At 44.8% G+C, this 18,596-nt stretch overlaps 3 protein-coding genes across 3 annotated transcripts; 1 reads left to right on the forward strand and 2 right to left on the reverse strand.

The window, feature by feature from the left end:
• Positions 1,888–8,121, forward strand: LOC8066219 (DIS3-like exonuclease 2). The gene is made up of 6 exons (XM_002452491.2): positions 1,888–2,690; positions 2,784–2,837; positions 2,924–2,989; positions 4,793–6,994; positions 7,084–7,155; positions 7,237–8,121. The coding sequence occupies exons 1-6, from the start codon at positions 2,280–2,282 to the stop codon at positions 7,636–7,638; spliced, it is 3,207 nt and encodes a 1,068-aa protein (XP_002452536.1). The 5' UTR covers positions 1,888–2,279; the 3' UTR covers positions 7,639–8,121.
• Positions 8,863–12,419, reverse strand: LOC8075692 (oxidation resistance protein 1). Its single transcript, XM_002454207.2, has 8 exons — positions 12,004–12,419; positions 10,668–11,179; positions 10,508–10,580; positions 10,152–10,232; positions 10,002–10,065; positions 9,556–9,643; positions 9,383–9,467; positions 8,863–9,183 (listed from the first exon to the last, which is right to left on the reverse strand). The coding sequence occupies exons 1-8, from the start codon at positions 12,106–12,108 to the stop codon at positions 9,100–9,102; spliced, it is 1,092 nt and encodes a 363-aa protein (XP_002454252.1). The 5' UTR covers positions 12,109–12,419; the 3' UTR covers positions 8,863–9,099.
• Positions 13,713–16,470, reverse strand: LOC8066220. Its single transcript, XM_002454208.2, has 6 exons — positions 16,093–16,470; positions 15,488–15,741; positions 15,236–15,386; positions 14,387–15,022; positions 14,165–14,283; positions 13,713–14,063 (listed from the first exon to the last, which is right to left on the reverse strand). Exons 2-6 carry the CDS (start codon positions 15,712–15,714, stop codon positions 13,943–13,945), a joined length of 1,254 nt encoding a protein of 417 aa, XP_002454253.1. The 5' UTR covers positions 15,715–15,741; positions 16,093–16,470; the 3' UTR covers positions 13,713–13,942.

The following is an 18,596-nucleotide window of genomic DNA, read 5'->3' on the forward strand; positions in this document are numbered from 1 at the left end:
TTCCTTGCATTTGATGAAATGCCTATCACATGTCATTTTTTATATTGCTTTGTCTTATAGAATAGCAAATAAAGAGTTTTGTGCACGTGCTCAAGGGTGCATCTATGGTGTCTTGATTCTCTTATCCTCCCTCAAATTAACACGATGTAAGTACCTGACGATTATGTTGTTATTGTTTTATTGTTCAAAAACATATTATCTACTCAGCATGTATGATTGGTGTATGTTGCAGCAAGGAGCGGTGGCTCTCGCTCGTGGTGCTGGTACCAGATAGGAGGCGTCCTTGGAACCCCTCACCCCAACGTCATTGAGCCTGCCACTTTGTTCCCGGTCACTGCAACACTTGCACTTCCATGAGATCAACATGGTTTGTTTGAAACCCGCTTGTCCATGCGCGCACTAGCCAGGTGAGAAGTTGTTCTGAGTTGTGAGTTATCATTTGGATGAATTACGTGATGTGCTTCTTATTGCATCATATGGCATGATAAATTGGCCATGGATTTCCTCTTGTGACTATGACAAATTTCTGAACTTCTGATGCTTGGGGTTTCGGAGTTCTGTTGGCATTAGGGCTTTCCACCTTCAATGGAGGAGACAACGCCAATGATTATGTATAGGCAAAAGAAAAACTAGCTTAATGTAGTGGTCTGCTTAGATTTGTTTGGGAGTAAAGGTAGCAAGGTTTTTTTTGTTTTGTTTTCAGTAAGCTTACAAACAGATCACATAGAAGGTTGCATTGAGTTTGGCACATCATCTTTGTTCCATACTCAATCTTGGAGTTTGTCATGATTAACGATTTGGAATCAAACTTAGTGGCTAAATTTGTGCAGTGGCTGCAAAGATTTGCCATAATGCTTGAAAATATTCAGCTAATTAGAACCTATGTCTCTGGTCATCCAGCCTAAGTATTGATTATGGCACATGCATTGATTTTTATTAGTGAGCAATGATCAATACTGTTTTCAGTTAAAGAAAATAATATTGTTTTTTAGTCAAGAAACAAAGAACAATGTGTAATGAACCAATGGATGGAGATTTGTGTGTGTTGTTTTCAGGCCTAGCAACAAGTTATCTAACCTTATTTTTATTTTTATCTCTAACCTCTTATTTTAAATTGTATATGTTAGTGTTGACAAAATTTCCTATTAGACTTGGTTTTGCCATGACAATTAACAATGCACAGGGCAGACTATCCCCAGTGTTGGTGTATATGTGCCTGAATCGGTGCTCTCTCATGGTCAGCTGTATGTTGCACTATCTAGGGCTACTGCCAGACCGAACATTAGTCTTATCGTCCCACCCAATGATAAGAAGGATAGAAAAAAAAGACAACGATAAATGGTACATACACAAAAAATATTGTCTACAAAGAGGTTCTCACTTTATGAAAAGGTATTGTCTTCTGTTTTGTATAAATGAAAAGGTATTGTCTTCTATTTTGTATAAATATTATATTTTCTTACATTTGCATCCTTTGTTACTAACATTTATTGTATTCATTTGCATTTTAGATAATAGAAGAAGTCTGAGAACAATAGGAGACAAGAAGCGTATGATAATCTTGTAGATATATGTAATCAATTAATGAATGGGTGAGATTTTATATATGTCCTACACGTACGGCTATTTATCGAGAGATGATATGTATATCCATAGCAACACACAGACACTTAAGCCTTGTTTAGATAAAAAAAAAACCCTTAACTAGTCCTAGAAAAAGGCAGGATCAACGAGAAGCCCGGTACAACGGGCACGCAGCCACGCACGCACGCGCGAAGCTCGTGGAGGTGAGACGTGAAAACGACGGCTCCTTCGAAAAGGCGGAAAGTCTAAAGTGAGGCAATAGTCGGCGCGCGGGCAGCCCCACCCGCCGCCGACCACCCGTGTCTACTCTTCTCCGTCCCGCTGCCGTCCTCGCCCCGCAACGCAACTACGCGAGCGCGAGCGCCGGCCCGGGCGCCAACACGTACTCCCTTCACAAGCCACACCAATATACCAAGCCGCCCTCGATTATACTAGCGCCACCGCCCCAATCCGCTTCGCGAAGCGAACATATCCCTCCCCGGCCTCGGCTCCCTCGCCTCCTCCTCCATTCTCCTCCTTCCCTCCCTCTCTCCTCTTTCATCCCTTCCTTGCAGTCCCCTTCTCCTCTCCTCCCGCCCCGACACCTTGTTTTTTTATCCATCGGTGTCGACGAGGGGAGCGACGAAGCGGAGGACGTCCCAGATCTAGGGTTCCCCCGCTGCGTGTCCTTCGAGGAGATAGAGAGGGTCTGCATCATGAGGGCCACCGGGGAGCACACAGCTGCGGTGCCCATCCTCGTCCCGCCGCCGCCTGCTGCTGCTGCTGCTGCTGCGGCCTCTGCGACCGAGGAAGCCGAGAAGAAGAAGAACCGCCGCCGCCCCTCGCGGCGCTCCAAGCAGGCGGCCGTCGCCGCGCCGCAGGGCCCGCACGCGGACGCGGCGGGGCCGAGGTCGGTCAGATCGATGCCGCCCATGCACGTTGGCAGCGGCGGCGCCGGTGTCGACGCCGAGGCAGAGGCGTCCGCGGCGGGAACGAGCCAGTCCTGCCCCCTGCTGCCCACGCCGAGTCCTACGGAGGCGCCTGCGTCGAGGGTGGACGGGGGAGCTCCGGCGATGCGGTACTTCCAGCCTCACTGGCCTCAGCGGGCCGTGGAGGACGCCATCAAGGTATTTGCTGGTGCCATGTGATGTGAGGGTTGTGGCTTCGTGTTTGTGATTTCGCGTGAACTGACACACTGATTTGATGCGTTTGCTACACAGAGAGGGTATGCGTTCGTGGGGAAGTTCAGGGTGAACGCTCACAACCGAAATGAGGCAAGCATGGCTCGGTGATCTGATTACTAACGTTGTACTGTTCCCTTGCAACTGCGTGGTAACGTTTGAATTATGTGATTTTGCAGGCGTACTGCACGATTGATGGCATCCCCGTGGATGTTCTCATTACAGGATTGGCACAAAACCGAGCGGTACGTACATCTCTGCATGCATGATGTGCTAATTGTTGGGTGTTTACGAAGCTGCCCCATAAGGAAGTTTTAGTGGGTACTGGATAATGGAAAGGCAGGCTATCGCGCTAAGCTCGTGTCTCTGTTAACTGGTTAGGCATGTGGTTCTTTGCTTCGCTAGTTACCCAGTCAGGAGGATTTGAAACGGCGTCAGATTTGGCACGAAATGTGACTCAGGTCAAAATTCAGCAATATGCTGTTGTGCCTTTCCTTCCTGTGATATAGCATCACCAACTATCAAGTTTTGTCATGGTAGAAGTGGGCATCTCAATTTGTGCTGAAAATAATGCGTACCTTCTGCACAACAGGCACATAAAGTATGACTAGCTTGTCCCCTGCACAGCTGGTTGAAGCATGCTATACCTTATATGTGTAGTGTGCTTTCATGTTGAACTTAGGGCAGTCCCAACCCAGAAACCATGAGATAGTTTCCGTGAGTGCCACGTCAACTAGAGATCGCTGCAAGAAACTACCCCTCAACCCCTCTAGTTTCTTTCGCTGACCTGCATTAAATTTTGTTGGCACTTTTTGGACCCATCTTCTCTGTCCTCTATCCACTTCTCTTCCCCTGCCTCGTCTCTCACCATGGGCACAGCCACACCGGCCACAATAGAGCACATGGCAGGGCCTGCTAGGAGTGTGCGCAGCAGCCAGCAAGGCTCGCGTTGCAGGCTTGCAGCTACTGTCCAGGCGAGCAGCATGGCGGCAGGCGGGATGCGCGGCAGCGAGCAAGGTGGTAATTAGGGGCACGTGGCTTAGAGTGTGACACAGCAGCTGGCGAGGCCCATCTCACAGCTGTGGGCAGGGCGCTCGGCCAGGAGCGTGGCACGGTGGCTGGCAGGGCCCGTGTCGCAGCGGTGGGCTGGGCGCTCGGCCAGGAGCATGGCACGACAACTGGCGCAGGTGGAGTCCCATCCGGTAAGCGCGGCGAGAGCAAGACGGATCCACATGGTGGAAACGACACGATGCTCCAATGCTGGAACTAGTGGTTTCTTCACTCCTTGGAGGTCGGGACTCGGGACGACTTCGTTTCTCACCTGAGAAACTGTTTCTCTCTATCACCTCCTTAATTATGTTGCCACGTTGGCCATTTGCTTAGTTGGCAAGCTGTTTAATGCACATGGAAACGACCCATCGAGTCGTGTTGTGACTGCCCTTAGTGAGGTCTGTAACCAGCACCAATTGGCATTTCTGGGAATAACATGTGACCATTGGAATTATTACCACAATAGCTTTTACTTATGGAAATGATTCAAACAAAGCTGCATTCTTAGTTTTACCCTATTGATCATTTCTATTGGGTTTTAGTGTTCTGCTGCAGGTGCGGCGCTCTCCCTTCATCCTTTCATTCAGTAAATTTTATCTTTCATCTTGCATGCAAGAGGCTTTTCTATTTGTTTACCAGTACTCCTAACAAAGATTATGCTTCCTAAACAAACAACTAGTGCTATAGGTGATATGCATATGTCTGTATCTGCTTTGTTTTTTTTATTATTAGAGGCTTTTCTATTTCTTTACCAGTACTCCTAACAAAGATTATGCTTCCTAAACAAACAACTAGTGCTATAGGTGATATGCATATGTCTGTATCCGCTTTGTTTTTTTTTTTTAATTATTATCTTAATGTCTTACCATATGGTTTGTTATAAGGGTCGAGTTCCAATGCCTGCAGTGCCTATACCATTCTGCTCTCTAGCTGTGCCTATTTATGCTATGCGGATTTTGATCTCACAGCATCATGTTATCTCATGAATTACATTGCAGGTTGAAGGTGATCATGTTGCTATCACACTGGACCCTGTTGCTCACTGGACCAGAATGAAAGGTCCGAATGTTGCATGCAACCCTGCGATAGGAGGAGATTCTGTGGTCCGTGAGTTTAGTGAAACCAATGGGAATCATAGTTGGAAGAAAGGACATGCAGATGTTGGCTGCAGGTTTGAAAATTGCAGTAACGCTGTACCTGTTTTGGATAGGATGCATCCCCCTCACAAGAACAGTGGTTTTAGTCAAGCTGTTAATTGTGGAAATGGGAATGCTACTGTCCCTGAAAGGAATGTGAAAGACTTGAATGATGGAAAGAGTGAGGCTGCGAGAGCATTACAAAGGATCTGTGCCATGATATGCTCTCATCCAAGCAGACGTCCTACTGGGAAAGTATTATCAGTCACTAAGAAGTCTCCGCGCCGTGATGCCATTGTAGGTTTCCTTGCTTCTTTCTCAGAGTTCCCTGATGGAGAGCAGCAGAAAAATCAGATGGGTCTAAAGAGGATGAACAACGTAGCATCATCAGTTACAGGCTTGTTTCATCTCTTGCCTACTGACCCCAAATTCCCTCCGATGGTTGTGAGTTTTAGCACTTTGCCAGATAGTGTCATACAGAGCCTAAGGGGTGATGCAGCTTTTGAGAAGGAATTGGTTGCTGCACGAATTGATGAATGGAATGAGGAAAATATCTATCCCTATGCCCATGTTATACGGTTCTTGGGGAAGGGTGGTCATGTTAAAACACACATGGATGCTATATTATTTGAGAATGCGATATCTGATGCTGAGTTTTCCCCTGAGTCCTTGGCATGTCTTCCTGACAATTGTTGGAAGATTCCTCAAAAAGAACTTGAAGCAAGAAAAGATTTGAGGGAGGTCTTGTCTTTTACAATAGACCCTCCAACTGCATCGGATCTTGATGATGCTATATCAATTCAAATACTTTCAGGAGGAACTGTCCGTGTTGGGGTTCACATTGCAGATGTTTCCTACTTTGTACATCCAGAGACTGCGTTAGATGCTGAAGCTCAAAGCCGATCTACTAGTGTTTACACCCTGAAACGCAAAATCTCGATGTTGCCTTCAAGACTTTCAGAAGTGGTTTCGCTTAATCCAGGTACAGACAGGCTTGCCTTTTCAATTATTTGGGATATTGATCCTCATGGTAACATAATTAGTCGCTGGATTGGTCGAAGCGTCATCTTTTCATGCTGCAAGCTGTCATATGAACTTGTGCAGGATTTGATCTGTAATGAAGCCAGTCAGGCTAGATCTGCTATTTCTTCTTTTGAAGTACATGGTAAATTTGAGAGAGATGATGTTATCAAGTCACTTAGAGGCCTTTATGAAGTCACGAAAAATCTGAAGGAAGTTAGGTTCAAGGGTGGGGCTCTTTCTCTTGACACTGCAAAGCTTATGATCTTGTTTGATGAGGATGGGGCTCCATGTGATAGCTATCGCTATGTGAGGAACAATGCATGCTTCATTGTTGAGGAGCTAATGTTGTTGGCAAATATGTCAGCTGCAGAAATCATATCTAATGCATTTCCTGATTGTGCCTTACTTCGTAGGCACCCTGAACCTAATTTGCGGAGGTTCAGAGAGTTCGAGGCATTTTGTGCTAAGAATGGTTTTGAATTGGATGCTTCATCATCTGGTCAACTACACCTTTCACTCTCTAGAATAAAGGAAAAGTTGCAAGAGGATCCTGTTATGTTTGATATCCTCATGTTTTATGCTTCAAAGCAAATGCAGTCAGCAGAATACTTTTGCACAGGGGACCTGATAAGCAAGAAAGATGATTGGGCACATTATGCGCTGTCTGTCCCTTTGTATACACACTTCACTTCACCACTTCGAAGATATCCTGATATAATTGTTCACAGGACTCTGAATGCGGTGATTGAGGCTGAACAAGTGTATATAAAGCAAAAGAAATTTTCCACAGGCCGGAATGGAGTCAAAGCCTCTTGTGAATTGATGGATAGATGTTTTACAGGCCTCCAGTTGTGCAAGGATGCTACTGAATCTGAAGAAGGAAAAAAAGTACTTTCTGCTGCAGCTAAGAAATTTAAGGTTCCTTACTCTGAAAATCTCGGGGAGATCGCTGAACACTGTAATGAAAGAAAGTGGGCTGGTCGCCGTGCAGAAGATGCTGGACAGAAGCTCTACATGTGGGCTCTGATAAAGAACAAAGAGGTAACTGGTCTGGTGCATTACGATTTCCAGCTTTTGAGCAAGTTTTCCGTGAGCTTTATTTTGAAATTCTGCTGTTTTCATCTTTGCAGGTCGTGGTCTGCAATGCTAGAGTTCTGGGGCTTGGACCCAGATTCATGTCAGTTTATGTGCCCAAGCTTGCGGTATGATTTTTTGCCAACCCTCATATAAAAGGAGCATTTCATTTTTCTTCTTCCTCACTGCAGTGTGATTTTATGATGCAGATGGAACGAAGGATATATTATGATGAAGTTGAGGGCTTGTCAGTTGAATGGTTAGAAGCCACTGGAACGTTAGTGCTTGATGCATGCTGGAACAAGCCTGCTCAAAGGAGGGGAACTTATCAGATGAAGTGCAGGCCAATTGAGGAAGTTGCGATGGTGGTGAACCCTTCAGAGTTGTCTGAAGAAGATGAGGAATCAGGGGCAGCAGAAGCTAGCGGCTGCACTGCCAAGTCTGTTTTGTTGAGTGGCGATGCAGTGAAAACTCAGACCGCTCCAGCTGTTCTGCCCTTGGTGATACATTACCTGAGTGACATCCCTGTGGTTCTTCATGCAATTGGTGGTGAGGATTGTGCGGTGGACATTGGAGTAAGACTGTACATGGCGTCATACTTCGAGTTATAGGAAACCACCTGTCATGATAGGAAATAGTCGGTCGATTTTCAACAGTTTCTCAGTCGAATGAAAGTAATAAAATGATGGTAGGCAAATTCCAACTTAGTGCTGTAGATATTTCATTCATGTTCCAGCGCAGAAAAAGAAAACCCCAACCCCTATCCATTCTTGAACGCCCTGTGACATTTGAGGGTTTGCTCGAGAGTCAAGTGGCTTCCGTTTTTATTCCCAGGCTGCTTGATGAGGACTGAGGTACCAGAATGGTGGAAGAGGGGAGTCTACATTAGTGCCGCACTATTTTAATAGTCTCTTCAATGATTTTCTGCTAGCTTGTGAAACCACCTGAAGTATTTTTTTTACTGGTGGGTTCGCTCAGATGTTGAAGCTGGTGTTTTGTTACTTCGGATAATAAAAGTCTCTTTGGTAACTGTCTATTGCTGTCGTTTGTGTAGTTGTGTTTTCTCGAGGTATATGGTGCAGTATTGCAGTGCTCCTTTTGAAGTTGTGGTCGTGTAATTATTCTTTGCAATTACAGTTTTATCCGTGCAGATCATGCGAGCAACTTAGAAATGCTGTAGAATTAACATTTTTGAAGTTGTGGTCGTGTAATTGTACTCCTAGATATTCGTTAATACCGAGGGATAATCTGATGCTGCGTCTCAGCACAATTTGGAATGGCTACTAACTACAGGATTTTGGCGTTGTTCATCTAAGGCCTTGTTTAGTTTCCAAAATTTTTTAAGATTTTTCATCGCATTGAGTCGAATCTTTGGACAGACATTAAATATAGATAAAAATAATTAATTGTATAATTTGTTGTGATTATTTACTTCCATTTATCTAAGGCCTTGTTTAGTTTTAAATTTTTTCAAGATTTTTCATCATATCGAATCTTTAAATGGGTATTAAATAGGCTTTGTTTAGTTCTAAATTTTTTTAAAATTTTTCATCATATCGAATCTTTGAACAACATTAAATATAGATAAAAAAATAACTAATTATACAATTTGTGTGAAACAAATCTTTTAAACCTAGTTAGTCTATGGTTAGATAATAATTATCAAATAGAAACAAAATGCTACAGTAGCCAAACCTAAAAATTTTTACGAACTAAACAAGGCCTAAAATGGTGATTATGCAGTGTTCTGAGTTGGGACCGTTCATCGGTGGACATTTAATTTGATTGCTTCCTGACCAAGGCTTTCAACAGGCTGACACCTGTTTCATGAGTTCTGGTAGAAGCCTGATCCATCAGTTACAGTTTACCTCAAAATGCCCAACACTGGAACAACCAGCAACGTACATGTTTCGCCATGTGGCACAGTGGCAGTAACAAAAGTGCAATATTTACAATCTGAGCAAACTAGTACTACTGGTCCTGCGCACAAAAATGCTCGCAACTCTCAAAGCCTACTAAAAACTGTACAGACGTGACATGTCTATTTGGATGTTCAGCTGGCTATGGGAAGCTCACCATCGACAGATTCCTGGTTTCTCAGTCCTGCAGATTGTCAGCATCTCCTCGTATTTGGAAGGGTAGACGAAGCCCCAAAGCTGCATTAATCGAGAAAAGAACTGTTAAATATTGTCTTTCTCCCAAGCTCGCAAAACATGTGACGCCCATAAAAAGGCTCTTTATGTCCTTTTGCAGTATTTCCGTTGATTGATTAAGCTTGAAAGAAGCTTGATCATTTGGATGTAATTTGTTCACCAGGAAGAAGATGCAGAACACACTGCTTGAATGTTCAAATACCTCAACATCTTTCACTGAGAAGTCTGAAGAATGCGATAAACACCCGTTGTTAAAAGTCTCTGAATTTGAACTTGAACCAGTCAAACTGCAAAGAGAAATGCAGAAAAGAAAGGTGAATTGTGCGGAAATTAACAATGACTTGTATACTAGTCGTGGATGGTGCGAGATATTACAGGTCAGAATCAAGATAAAGTGCAAAATGACCTCCTCCCCCCAAAGCCATATAGTCAGTGGAGCACACCGTAAAATAGTTATTTGCACCTGCAGTAAGTTTTTTACTTTTAGATTAGATAAAGGAAGCTTATTGAAAACAAGACTATTACATCAAGATGATACAACTGGTCTTCACATCACTTCCAACCTCTGCATAATTAAAATTACACAGCCTAAAATATTTTAAATGTTACACAATCCTCAAACTAGATTGCCACCTAAGTACAGAGGTAAAAAAAATCACTAACTCTGTAAAACAGTTATTTGCGCCCGCAGTAAGTAGATTTTCAATAGCTTACACAAAGAAAAACAGTTCTCAGAATGAACAACAAAGTCACAGCGGCATTGGTAAATTGTTATATTAAATGCACTGAAATAACAAGAAATGGATAAAACTGAAAGATACCTGTCGGTCGATATATGACAGGGCGATTATGCAAATTAGTGAAAACAAAGGAATTATTGGTCCCCTGCAAGATTAATTTGCAGAATATTCAGCACACGATTTTTTTTTAACAAACAATTTATCAAAATGTTGAGCCGTTGAGGCGAAAACCTGATACTTCTTTGAACTGGATGGCTGTAATGGGGCCTCAACTAAACCACCAAAAATTGTACCTTCTTTATCCCCAACAACCTGTAATGTAACATAACATCAGAAGATGAAGAATGGAAAAGTAGCAATAAGCAATCTATGGCACTTTTTTTTTGTGTGTGAAATTATATCAGATGATGCTATGAATGCCCATAAAATCCACATCATCAACAATATAGTAATTTATGGAGTTAAATAAAATCTACCGCTTAAAAATATGAAACAGTCAGCAACCGTGGAGGTGAAACATGCTGCCGCTTCTTAAGTAATAGTGAAAAACCATGACATTTGAGCTACTTAGGAAACAGTAACATTACCAAGAGTGAGAAACCAGGGCAAAGCATGCTCCTTCTATATAAAGTAGATAAAGATATGCCATGCCTCCATGTACTGCACAGCTATGAACATAAACATTAGATAACAGTAGACACACATGATCAAAAGTTAGAACATATCAGAATAGGAGACATCTTAAACCTGTATAGCAAGACCCAGTTCCTTCCCTGGGCAAGAACAGGGAGAGATGCATAAAGAATTGATTGCATCCGTTCTGACAAAAGAACAGATGGTTCCGACATAGTTGGCAAACTACTAAAGGAAACAACTTCCTTTGGTTCCTGGCGCTCCAATACAGGTGCAACTGGTTCAGTATGAGTTATTGTCTCCCTGTCAATTTTAGGCTCTGCAGTTGTTTGTTTGAAACCACCAATCCTTGTCGCCTTGTTAATGATTTTTCCGATGGAATGCTTTCCCCTACTTATCAGACCTGTTCTTCCCTTGCTTCCCTTCCCCATGGGTGTTAAAGTAGGGTAACCCATGTCCCCATTCTGCTCAGGAATTATCTCCATTGAATCGTTATTAGAGCTCGATGATGACAAAAATGAGATCAAGAATGCTCTAAAGGAAGATGTGTCAGGTCCATCAAGGCTGTCAGAATTGTGCTCAGAATCTTTATCATCCTCCAAATTTTCTTGCACTTCGTCAACCTCCTGCAAAATTCCAAAGAATTTGAAATATAAACTCTCAGTAACATGAGATGATGAGTGAAAGTCTGATATGGTTAAAAGTAAGTGCTAGTACTAACTGGAACCAAACACATGTACAGAAATAATCATCTGGCAACATGCAACAGACTCCAGCATGAAAGAGTAAAAGAGAAAGAATAAAGAAATGGAAAGCTACCAAAATACCATCTGATCAACTTTGGCCTTGCAGCTACATCTATCAACCACTCAATGACATCATAAAAAGACTAACTTAATTGAAAATTTAACCAAAGAGCGATAGAACTTGGTTTCCATCAGAACTTTCCCTCTTGACAAGTGAAAACACACAGGAAATGCAAGATACATTGATGGAGTAAACCTATATCAGTGTGCCCTTTGCATACCATAGGCATCTAAACATCCTTAGACCAAAATTATTTCAGGAACACAGATTGCCTGGCCCAGTGAACAGCCCTAACTGTATTGGAGCGCCAATTTCTGAATAAGCCCATACCACAAGAAGCAAATCCTCTGCGTGAACTAAACAAGAGCGCTTGCCAAGCTAGCAGCAGTTCCACCAACCAAAGCCTGTCTTAATTAGCATCAATCAACACTAAACCCCCCAGGAATCGCACACCAAACCCTAACGATAGGACGCCCCAGCTGCGAAATCACTCTTTACCCGAGCGGATGACACAGCCCGAGTCGCCCAACCGCCCGAATCCGGAGCGCGAGCGAGACCACAATTCAAAACCGGACCGAATCGCCTGCACGAGAGGAGAGGAGAGGGGATGGGAAGGGAAGGGAGCGGGGATCCGGTGTCTCACGGGGAGGTGGGAGGTCTCGCGCTCGGAGACGGGGTTGAGGATGACGGTGGTGAGGTCGGACACGAAGTGCGCCGCCTTGCTGCTCAGGGACGGCAGGTACCCCATCGATCCTCCTTACGGGTCCACGCCCACGCGCTCCACGGCTGCTAAATTTGGGAGGTGCTCGTCCGCCCCTGGCGCTTCCGGAGCTGCGCTTGGATGGGTGGGAGAACCGGAGAAGGCGGAGCCGGCGAGCGCCGGAGTGACTTCGAGGGGGACGAGCGGATTTGGACTCGTTCGGTGGTGAGTCTCGATTGGATATTTGGATCCCTTTTCTTTTTCACTGACGTCGTGGCGAGTGGCGTTGTCCGCGGCGGTTAGCGGGTAGCGACGCCGGCAGCAGCACACCGTGCGCGGGGGAGGCGGGTAGGCGACGTGTATTGTGCACTTCAGCATTGAAGAGCATCCATATGCGATGTTTAATTTAATCCATATGAGATGTGCTAGAGAAAAGATAATCTCTATAAATTCTTATCCATATGAGATGTTTAATCCAAATGAGATGTGTTAGGGAAAAGATAAACTCTATAAATTCTTATAACAATAAGAAATTTTGATAAACTCTAATCATTATTGTCAATAATAATCATGGAATTCATTCTATTTTATTAAAAAATATATACATTTACAATTATAAAATAAGTTTAGAATAACGTCATAAATTTGTATCTTATCCACCTCTATTATTATAAAATATAATATAAAAGACCTCCCTAAATTTTATGTAAATTATTCACTCGCCTCTACCTTTATAAAAGATAATTTCAAATAACATTTTACAGATATATCTAAATTACTCACCTCTACAGTTAGAAAAAAACAATACAAAATAACATCTAAACTATGCACATACGTCATCATGAAATACTATTTAAACAAACGTCTTTATTTGTGTCTAAATAATTCGCGTATGTCTTTATGAAACATACCATTCAAATCTATTTATATATGCTGATATAAGGTATTATGCAGAAAAATTAAATAGCTATAAAATATTATGCTATATATGCACGACCTATATATATATATATATATATAATTTGTGCACTTCACTCACTGTTAAATTAAAATAAGCATAATGCTGTGTGCCACTACACAAGTAAACATGTACTCCCTCCATCCCTAAATACTGCTATTTCTAGGAGAAAATTTTGTCTACAAATACTGCTATTTCTACTAGCATACTCAGTCCACCAGCCCATTTAATTATCCTCGAAACTTGCGTGGTTCACCAACTCATTTAATTTCTTCTAGGGAGTAGTACTTTGGCGCATGGTAATTGGTTGAGTCTATTCAGTTGACATTAAATGCAGCTCGTTGGAACCAGAGAATCATGACTTAACGTGCATGATTAAATGGTGGAACCTAAATTAATTAAGGGTAGAATGGTCTTTTGTTTGTCACACTAATCTATCTGAAATCTGCTAGAAATAGCAGTATTTGGGGACGGAGGGAGTATATATTAGGAGAGTTAGTTAACAAATTCTAAAAATTCTCACAAAATAAGAAAGATACATAACCATTTGTGCTATTGTAGTATTTAAAATGCAATCTACGACCTAAAATGTTTATTTTCTATGGAATATAAAAAGGTAGAGTTAATAATGATACAAAGATAAGAGTTTCAACTTAAATAAAGGATTAAAAATCCATATCAACCAACAAGGTCAAAGTTGAAAATGAAAAGCTATATTTATGCCGTCCTAAGATTGACGGACCAGTAGCCAAATAATACACATCGCAAGTATATTACAGAGTCCCCTTCGGTATAACAGTGCTCAAAATTGTCAGTGACCATACTGCATCTTCATATATTACATGCTTCAGGCTTTCAGAGTAGAAGTACCACTATCCTTTGCACTGATGCAAGAGGCTACTAGGGGGTCTCTAGTGGAGAAAACTATGTCACACGGTGCGGCGGCGGGACAGTCTTCCGGTAAGAGGGTTTCTGCAGAAGGAGCTGTGCTACTGACTGATCCATGGGGTTCGTCTGCGTCTCGGTCCATCTGCCTGATTCGAACCTGCCACGTAACATTATAAACATATTCAGGACCTGAAATGGTGGATCAAGGTACAGTGATTCGACGAATTAACGAATCTATATCAGAACATGCATGGCAACCTATCTGAACTCGATGATCCCAATCCTTCACTTGAACAAGCAACACGATGCTTTTGTTCAAGCCTGTTGGCCAACCGGTATAGCGAATCCCTTATGCGTCCTTTGGTCTCCAGACCGAGCTGCATGGCACATAAAAATTCTCTAACTTTCACATGATGAAAAGGGAGACAGCATCACGAGAATGGTTAGGAAATGCTGTGCCAGTAACTGTAAATCGACTACCTGATTCATGCCATACTGAAGCTTCTGAAAGGAAAGATCCTTTACTGGCACGGCGTCCAGAACGATTGCCGAGCCAGGCTGCCCATGTAATCCTGCAGAACTCATGTCCTCCGCACAGAACTGTAACTCTGCACACTCCAGAGCGCAGCTGCCTGCAGCAAACTCTTCTGGAAACCGATGCTTCGGCGCTGAAGTGGTGTCGCTCTTCAACATCTCAGGCTGTCGTTCACATGTTGCCAGTGGAGGAAAATACATGTCCAGTGGATTTTCAGCCATCTCCTCCAGGATTGTATCCGGAGCCCCGTTAAACGGGTCTCTAGCCTTCGTCGCAGAACCAGGAGCATCACGAGCAGTAACGGTGTCTGGCCCTGAGCAACAAGTAGACGAACCATCGGTGCACATGGTGCTTGATGCCGCTGGGACTACTCGCATTTCCGCACTCGATGAGCAAAGAATAGCCTCTAGCCCTTCCCAGCCACCCGTTTGGCTGGCGAGTGATGTATCATCAAACGGGAGGAAGAGTTCGGCATCCCAAAGACCGGAAGAGGAGCTGGCATGTGCATCATAATTCGAGGCTGTACCACTACTGATTGCTCCGTTCCTGCTGGACTGTTGCTTGGTTTTTGTCGTATTTACCTGCATAGGACAATCAAAAGAGAAAAGATCAAAAAAAATTTATCAATCGAGTGTATAAGCTTTTCAGGAAAAAGGATGATATGGACTCGTGATATTGACGAGGGCAAAGTTATTGACTCTTGGTGTGATAAGAGAAGCTACCCTTAACTGGTAGCAAATGCTTTGCATCATACTAATGGTAGTAGAGAAAGTAATCAGGAATTAATTAAGTACCTTCGGAGTGTTGCTGTCGTTTCGATCGATTGAGAAATCAATATCGTCAGAGTAGCTGTTCCGTACTAGCTGAGCTTCTGGTGAGCAATTTGAGGACCATAGTATGTCCTCGAAATAATTGCTCCCTATCTCAAACGTTGGATCGAAATTTCTTCAGAAAATGAAAGGTGAAAAAAAAATTGTTGAGGCATCACAAAACGTGGCGTTGCTGATGGCAAAGGAACATGCTAAACATGGCAAGCAGATTATTACCTCAGGCTTGCCTCGAGATCGTCGAAGGCGACCAGCTCAGGCCAGTCGGAGAAGAACATATCATCCCCCTTGCTGTTGTGGGCATCTTGGAGTTCTGGGACGACGGGCTTGCCTCCGGTCGAAAGAACGCCTGGAGGACTGCGGATACCTAGGCATCCTTCAGCACTGAACATGTCATGGCCTTGAAGTAGCATACTGTGGTCACTGAGAGTAGAAAAATCATCCATCGCGTTGATCTCGATGCTTGAAAAAAACTGCGAAGACAAACGAAATTAACATCACAGACAGAGGAGGAGGAGGAGGAGGAAGAAGAAGAAGAAGAAGAAGAAACGGTGACAGAGCTTGACAGTGAGGAACTTGTTTCTACAGAACACGTTTCTATATAGTACTGCTACTCTACTAGTTCCCATGCCTTTCTATGATGCAGAAAACCAAGAAAAAGCAACCGCCCTATTCCTTTGGCAGATAAGTCATAACAGAATGTATTGTTGGCTGATTTATTGCAAGAGAAAAACACTACTAAATGATTGGTAGATTCTCGGCTGAAAGAACTGGAGCAACTACAAATTCAGCTGTACTACTCAAAGAACTGGAGCGAGCCATACCTCGTCTCGAATTCGTGCTGCTCGCAGCAGTCGCAGGCGACGCAGAGCTTGGAACTTCACAGCTGTCACCAAAAAAAAAAAGCTTGGTACTTTCACAGAGTACCTGCGAGCCCGACGGCAGCACAGTGAGGCCTAAATAGGAGCAGCGCGGGAGCAGATCGCCCCAGCCATTATTCGATCGGTGGACGAGAATTAGGCGCGTGCCAAAGTGCCGGAACGCTTGTCTAGATGCATGCGATCGGTGACGACGACGAGTGGACTCTTGTGTCTTCTCCTCCCCCGGCCCGGACCCCCGGTCGTGTCCGAGAATGGCAATTCGGCACAGCTCTGTCGCGCCCCGACGACGACGGGACGCCGGAAACGGCAAGGGGGTGGGCGCTCTGCCGCCCGGTTTCTGGCATGCGAACAGCGACGCGCCGCGCCGCGCCCGTGGTAACGTGCACGACGAATCGGCGCCGGCCCTCGCGATCACATCAGGATCAGGTTGGTTCCACGGACGGCGGGCGCGGGGCTATGCCATCCACACATCCACTCTTTGCCTACGCCGAACGCGGCCGCGGCCGCGTCTTTCGTGAGAAGGGCAACGCGCGGCAAGGTGGCGACAGGAGAGCGCGAGCGCGAGGCCGGCAACGATTCCGGTGAGGTCCTGGGGCGGCGTGGTGGCCTTTGACGATTGGGGTGCCGCATAGGCATAGCTCGCTGCCGCTTCGTCGTCACCGAGCTTTCGAGGGCGGACTTGTCGCCCTGCTCCGCTCTCGGGGGGGTTTGGCCACGCCGTGCATTTGACGTGCGACGACATGACGTTTCACGTGGGGATTGAGCTGTTCGATCGGGTCCGGGTGGCTGGCGGTGCGCTACAGCAGTTCGATCGATCGGAGGCTTTGTTTGCACGCATGCATGTCAGCATGTGCGTGTAAATCTAGCTTGCTATTGCTAGAGGGATGTGAATGTGATCATGTAACTGACAAGGACCAAGCAGGACACAAGCTAGGTCTGTGCAATCTTGTTTCTGAGCCATGGGGACTTGGTGGCAACTAGAAATGATTCCACGCGGTCGTCTTCCCTCGAGAAACACTGAAACAGCCATGTGCGTGCGATGGCAGCTAGCTTTGGGTTTTCTGTGGGAACTAGGGGGGTTTACACCCCTACAGAGAAACTTAAAATTAATTTTAAAAAGGTCGTACAAACAAGAAAAATTAGAAATGGTTTTTTTACAACATAGTTTACAGACATGTTCTTAGAAGAAGACCAATTTACAATAAAGTTGTGAATCTGAACACGACGAAGATGGTGTTGTCCGTGGCGCCGGAGATGACGAAGCCGCTGATGGAGGGTTGTAGGGGCGTCGAGGACGCGTAGTCGCGTACACCTAGGCAGAATAACCGTGCAAAGCGTTGGTTGAAGGCGGGCCAATCGAGCCATCAGAGAAAGAGCACGCCGGCGATTGAAGGATTTAGTCGAAGGTGTTGTCGCCGGAGATTGGAGATGAGGGTTGAACCTGGGTCCCAGTGGGAGGCGGCGCTGTTGGACAAGCACCAGGACGGGAGCCACCTTGTTGTCGAAGAAATCACCAGTACCAGAGGCTGCTGTGGAGGGGACGAGGCGGGCGGCCGGGCGAAGTCGGTGAAGACGGATGACACAACCGGGGTAAAGAGGAGGTGAGGGACCACACCAGGGACCAGATCCACCCACAAGGGGATCCGATCCATAGGCGTAGTCCTCGAATTGACCCCAACTCCGGCCGAATCGGGGACAGCGGCATGAAAACTGAAGCAGCGGGCGATGTGGATGGACGGAGATGGAGATGCTTAAGTGGGCAAGTTTATTTTATTCGTACTAACCTTGGAGGCGGCGATGGTGCAGATGAGGAAGCCGATGAAGAACTCAACGACGACAGCGACGGCGGCGACACGCTGCAGGTAGCTTGTACCACGACGGGTTACATCCATATAAGCACCAAATTGAAACTAGAAATAAGTACCAGCTAAATGTACGAGCTACTGAGGACGGGCCCCTCTCCCTGCGCACTCCGGCGAGCTCGCCAGAGGCGGGTGGGAGGGGGCCGGATGGAAGGCGGCCAGGAGCGCTAGGAGGGGAGCCTTCGAGCAGAAGCCAAAACTCTTGCGTTCGTCGTTGGTTGGGAGTTCCGGAGAACTAGAAATGTTAAAGAGAGCAGAAGCAGAATAGAAAGGGGACAATTAAGACTTTAAGAGACCCAAAAGGAACAGCTAGCTTTGGGTTTTTGTTAGTTTTCTAAATTTACTGATCTGAGTGATCTCCAAATTAATTCTGATCAACGTACTCATATAGAATTTGTACGCGGGAATGTTTGCGTCGATTCAAAGCGAGCGTCTTTATGGTTTCGTGCCCAACTCTGCGTAATGAATTCCGTGCTAATGCACGTTCAAGAAAAAAACTCTATACGTTCGTACACACGCGACATGAACACACGAACTAAATCATATATAGTGGTCCTTCAAAAAAAAAAAATCATATGGTAGCAT

This window comes from Sorghum bicolor, chromosome 4 (genome assembly GCF_000003195.3).
Source record: "Sorghum bicolor cultivar BTx623 chromosome 4, Sorghum_bicolor_NCBIv3, whole genome shotgun sequence".
Classification (NCBI taxonomy): domain Eukaryota; kingdom Viridiplantae; phylum Streptophyta; class Magnoliopsida; order Poales; family Poaceae; genus Sorghum; species Sorghum bicolor.

Bases quoted from the DNA above. Each gene is read 5' to 3' on its own strand.
- LOC8075692 (XM_002454207.2), bottom strand. From the start codon at position 12,108: ATGGGGTACCTGCCGTCCCTGAGCAGCAAGGCGGCGCACTTCGTGTCC. The intron at 11,180-12,003 runs GTGAGACACCGG...GGAATTTTGCAG, and splicing joins GCGAGACCTCCCACCTCCCC to GAGGTTGACGAAGTGCAAGA. The intron at 10,233-10,507 runs GTAATGTTACTG...GTTACATTACAG, and splicing joins GCCCTGGTTTCTCACTCTTG to GTTGTTGGGGATAAAGAAGG.
- LOC8066219 (XM_002452491.2), top strand. From the start codon at position 2,280: ATGAGGGCCACCGGGGAGCACACAGCTGCGGTGCCCATCCTCGTCCCG. The intron at 2,691-2,783 runs GTATTTGCTGGT...TTTGCTACACAG, and splicing joins CCGTGGAGGACGCCATCAAG to AGAGGGTATGCGTTCGTGGG. The intron at 2,990-4,792 runs GTACGTACATCT...ATTACATTGCAG, and splicing joins GATTGGCACAAAACCGAGCG to GTTGAAGGTGATCATGTTGC.
- LOC8066220 (XM_002454208.2), bottom strand. From the start codon at position 15,714: ATGGATGATTTTTCTACTCTCAGTGACCACAGTATGCTACTTCAAGGC. The intron at 15,023-15,235 runs GTACTTAATTAA...TGTCCTATGCAG, and splicing joins ACGACAGCAACACTCCGAAG to GTAAATACGACAAAAACCAA. The intron at 14,064-14,164 runs GTTGCCATGCAT...GTTACGTGGCAG, and splicing joins GGATCATCGAGTTCAGATAG to GTTCGAATCAGGCAGATGGA.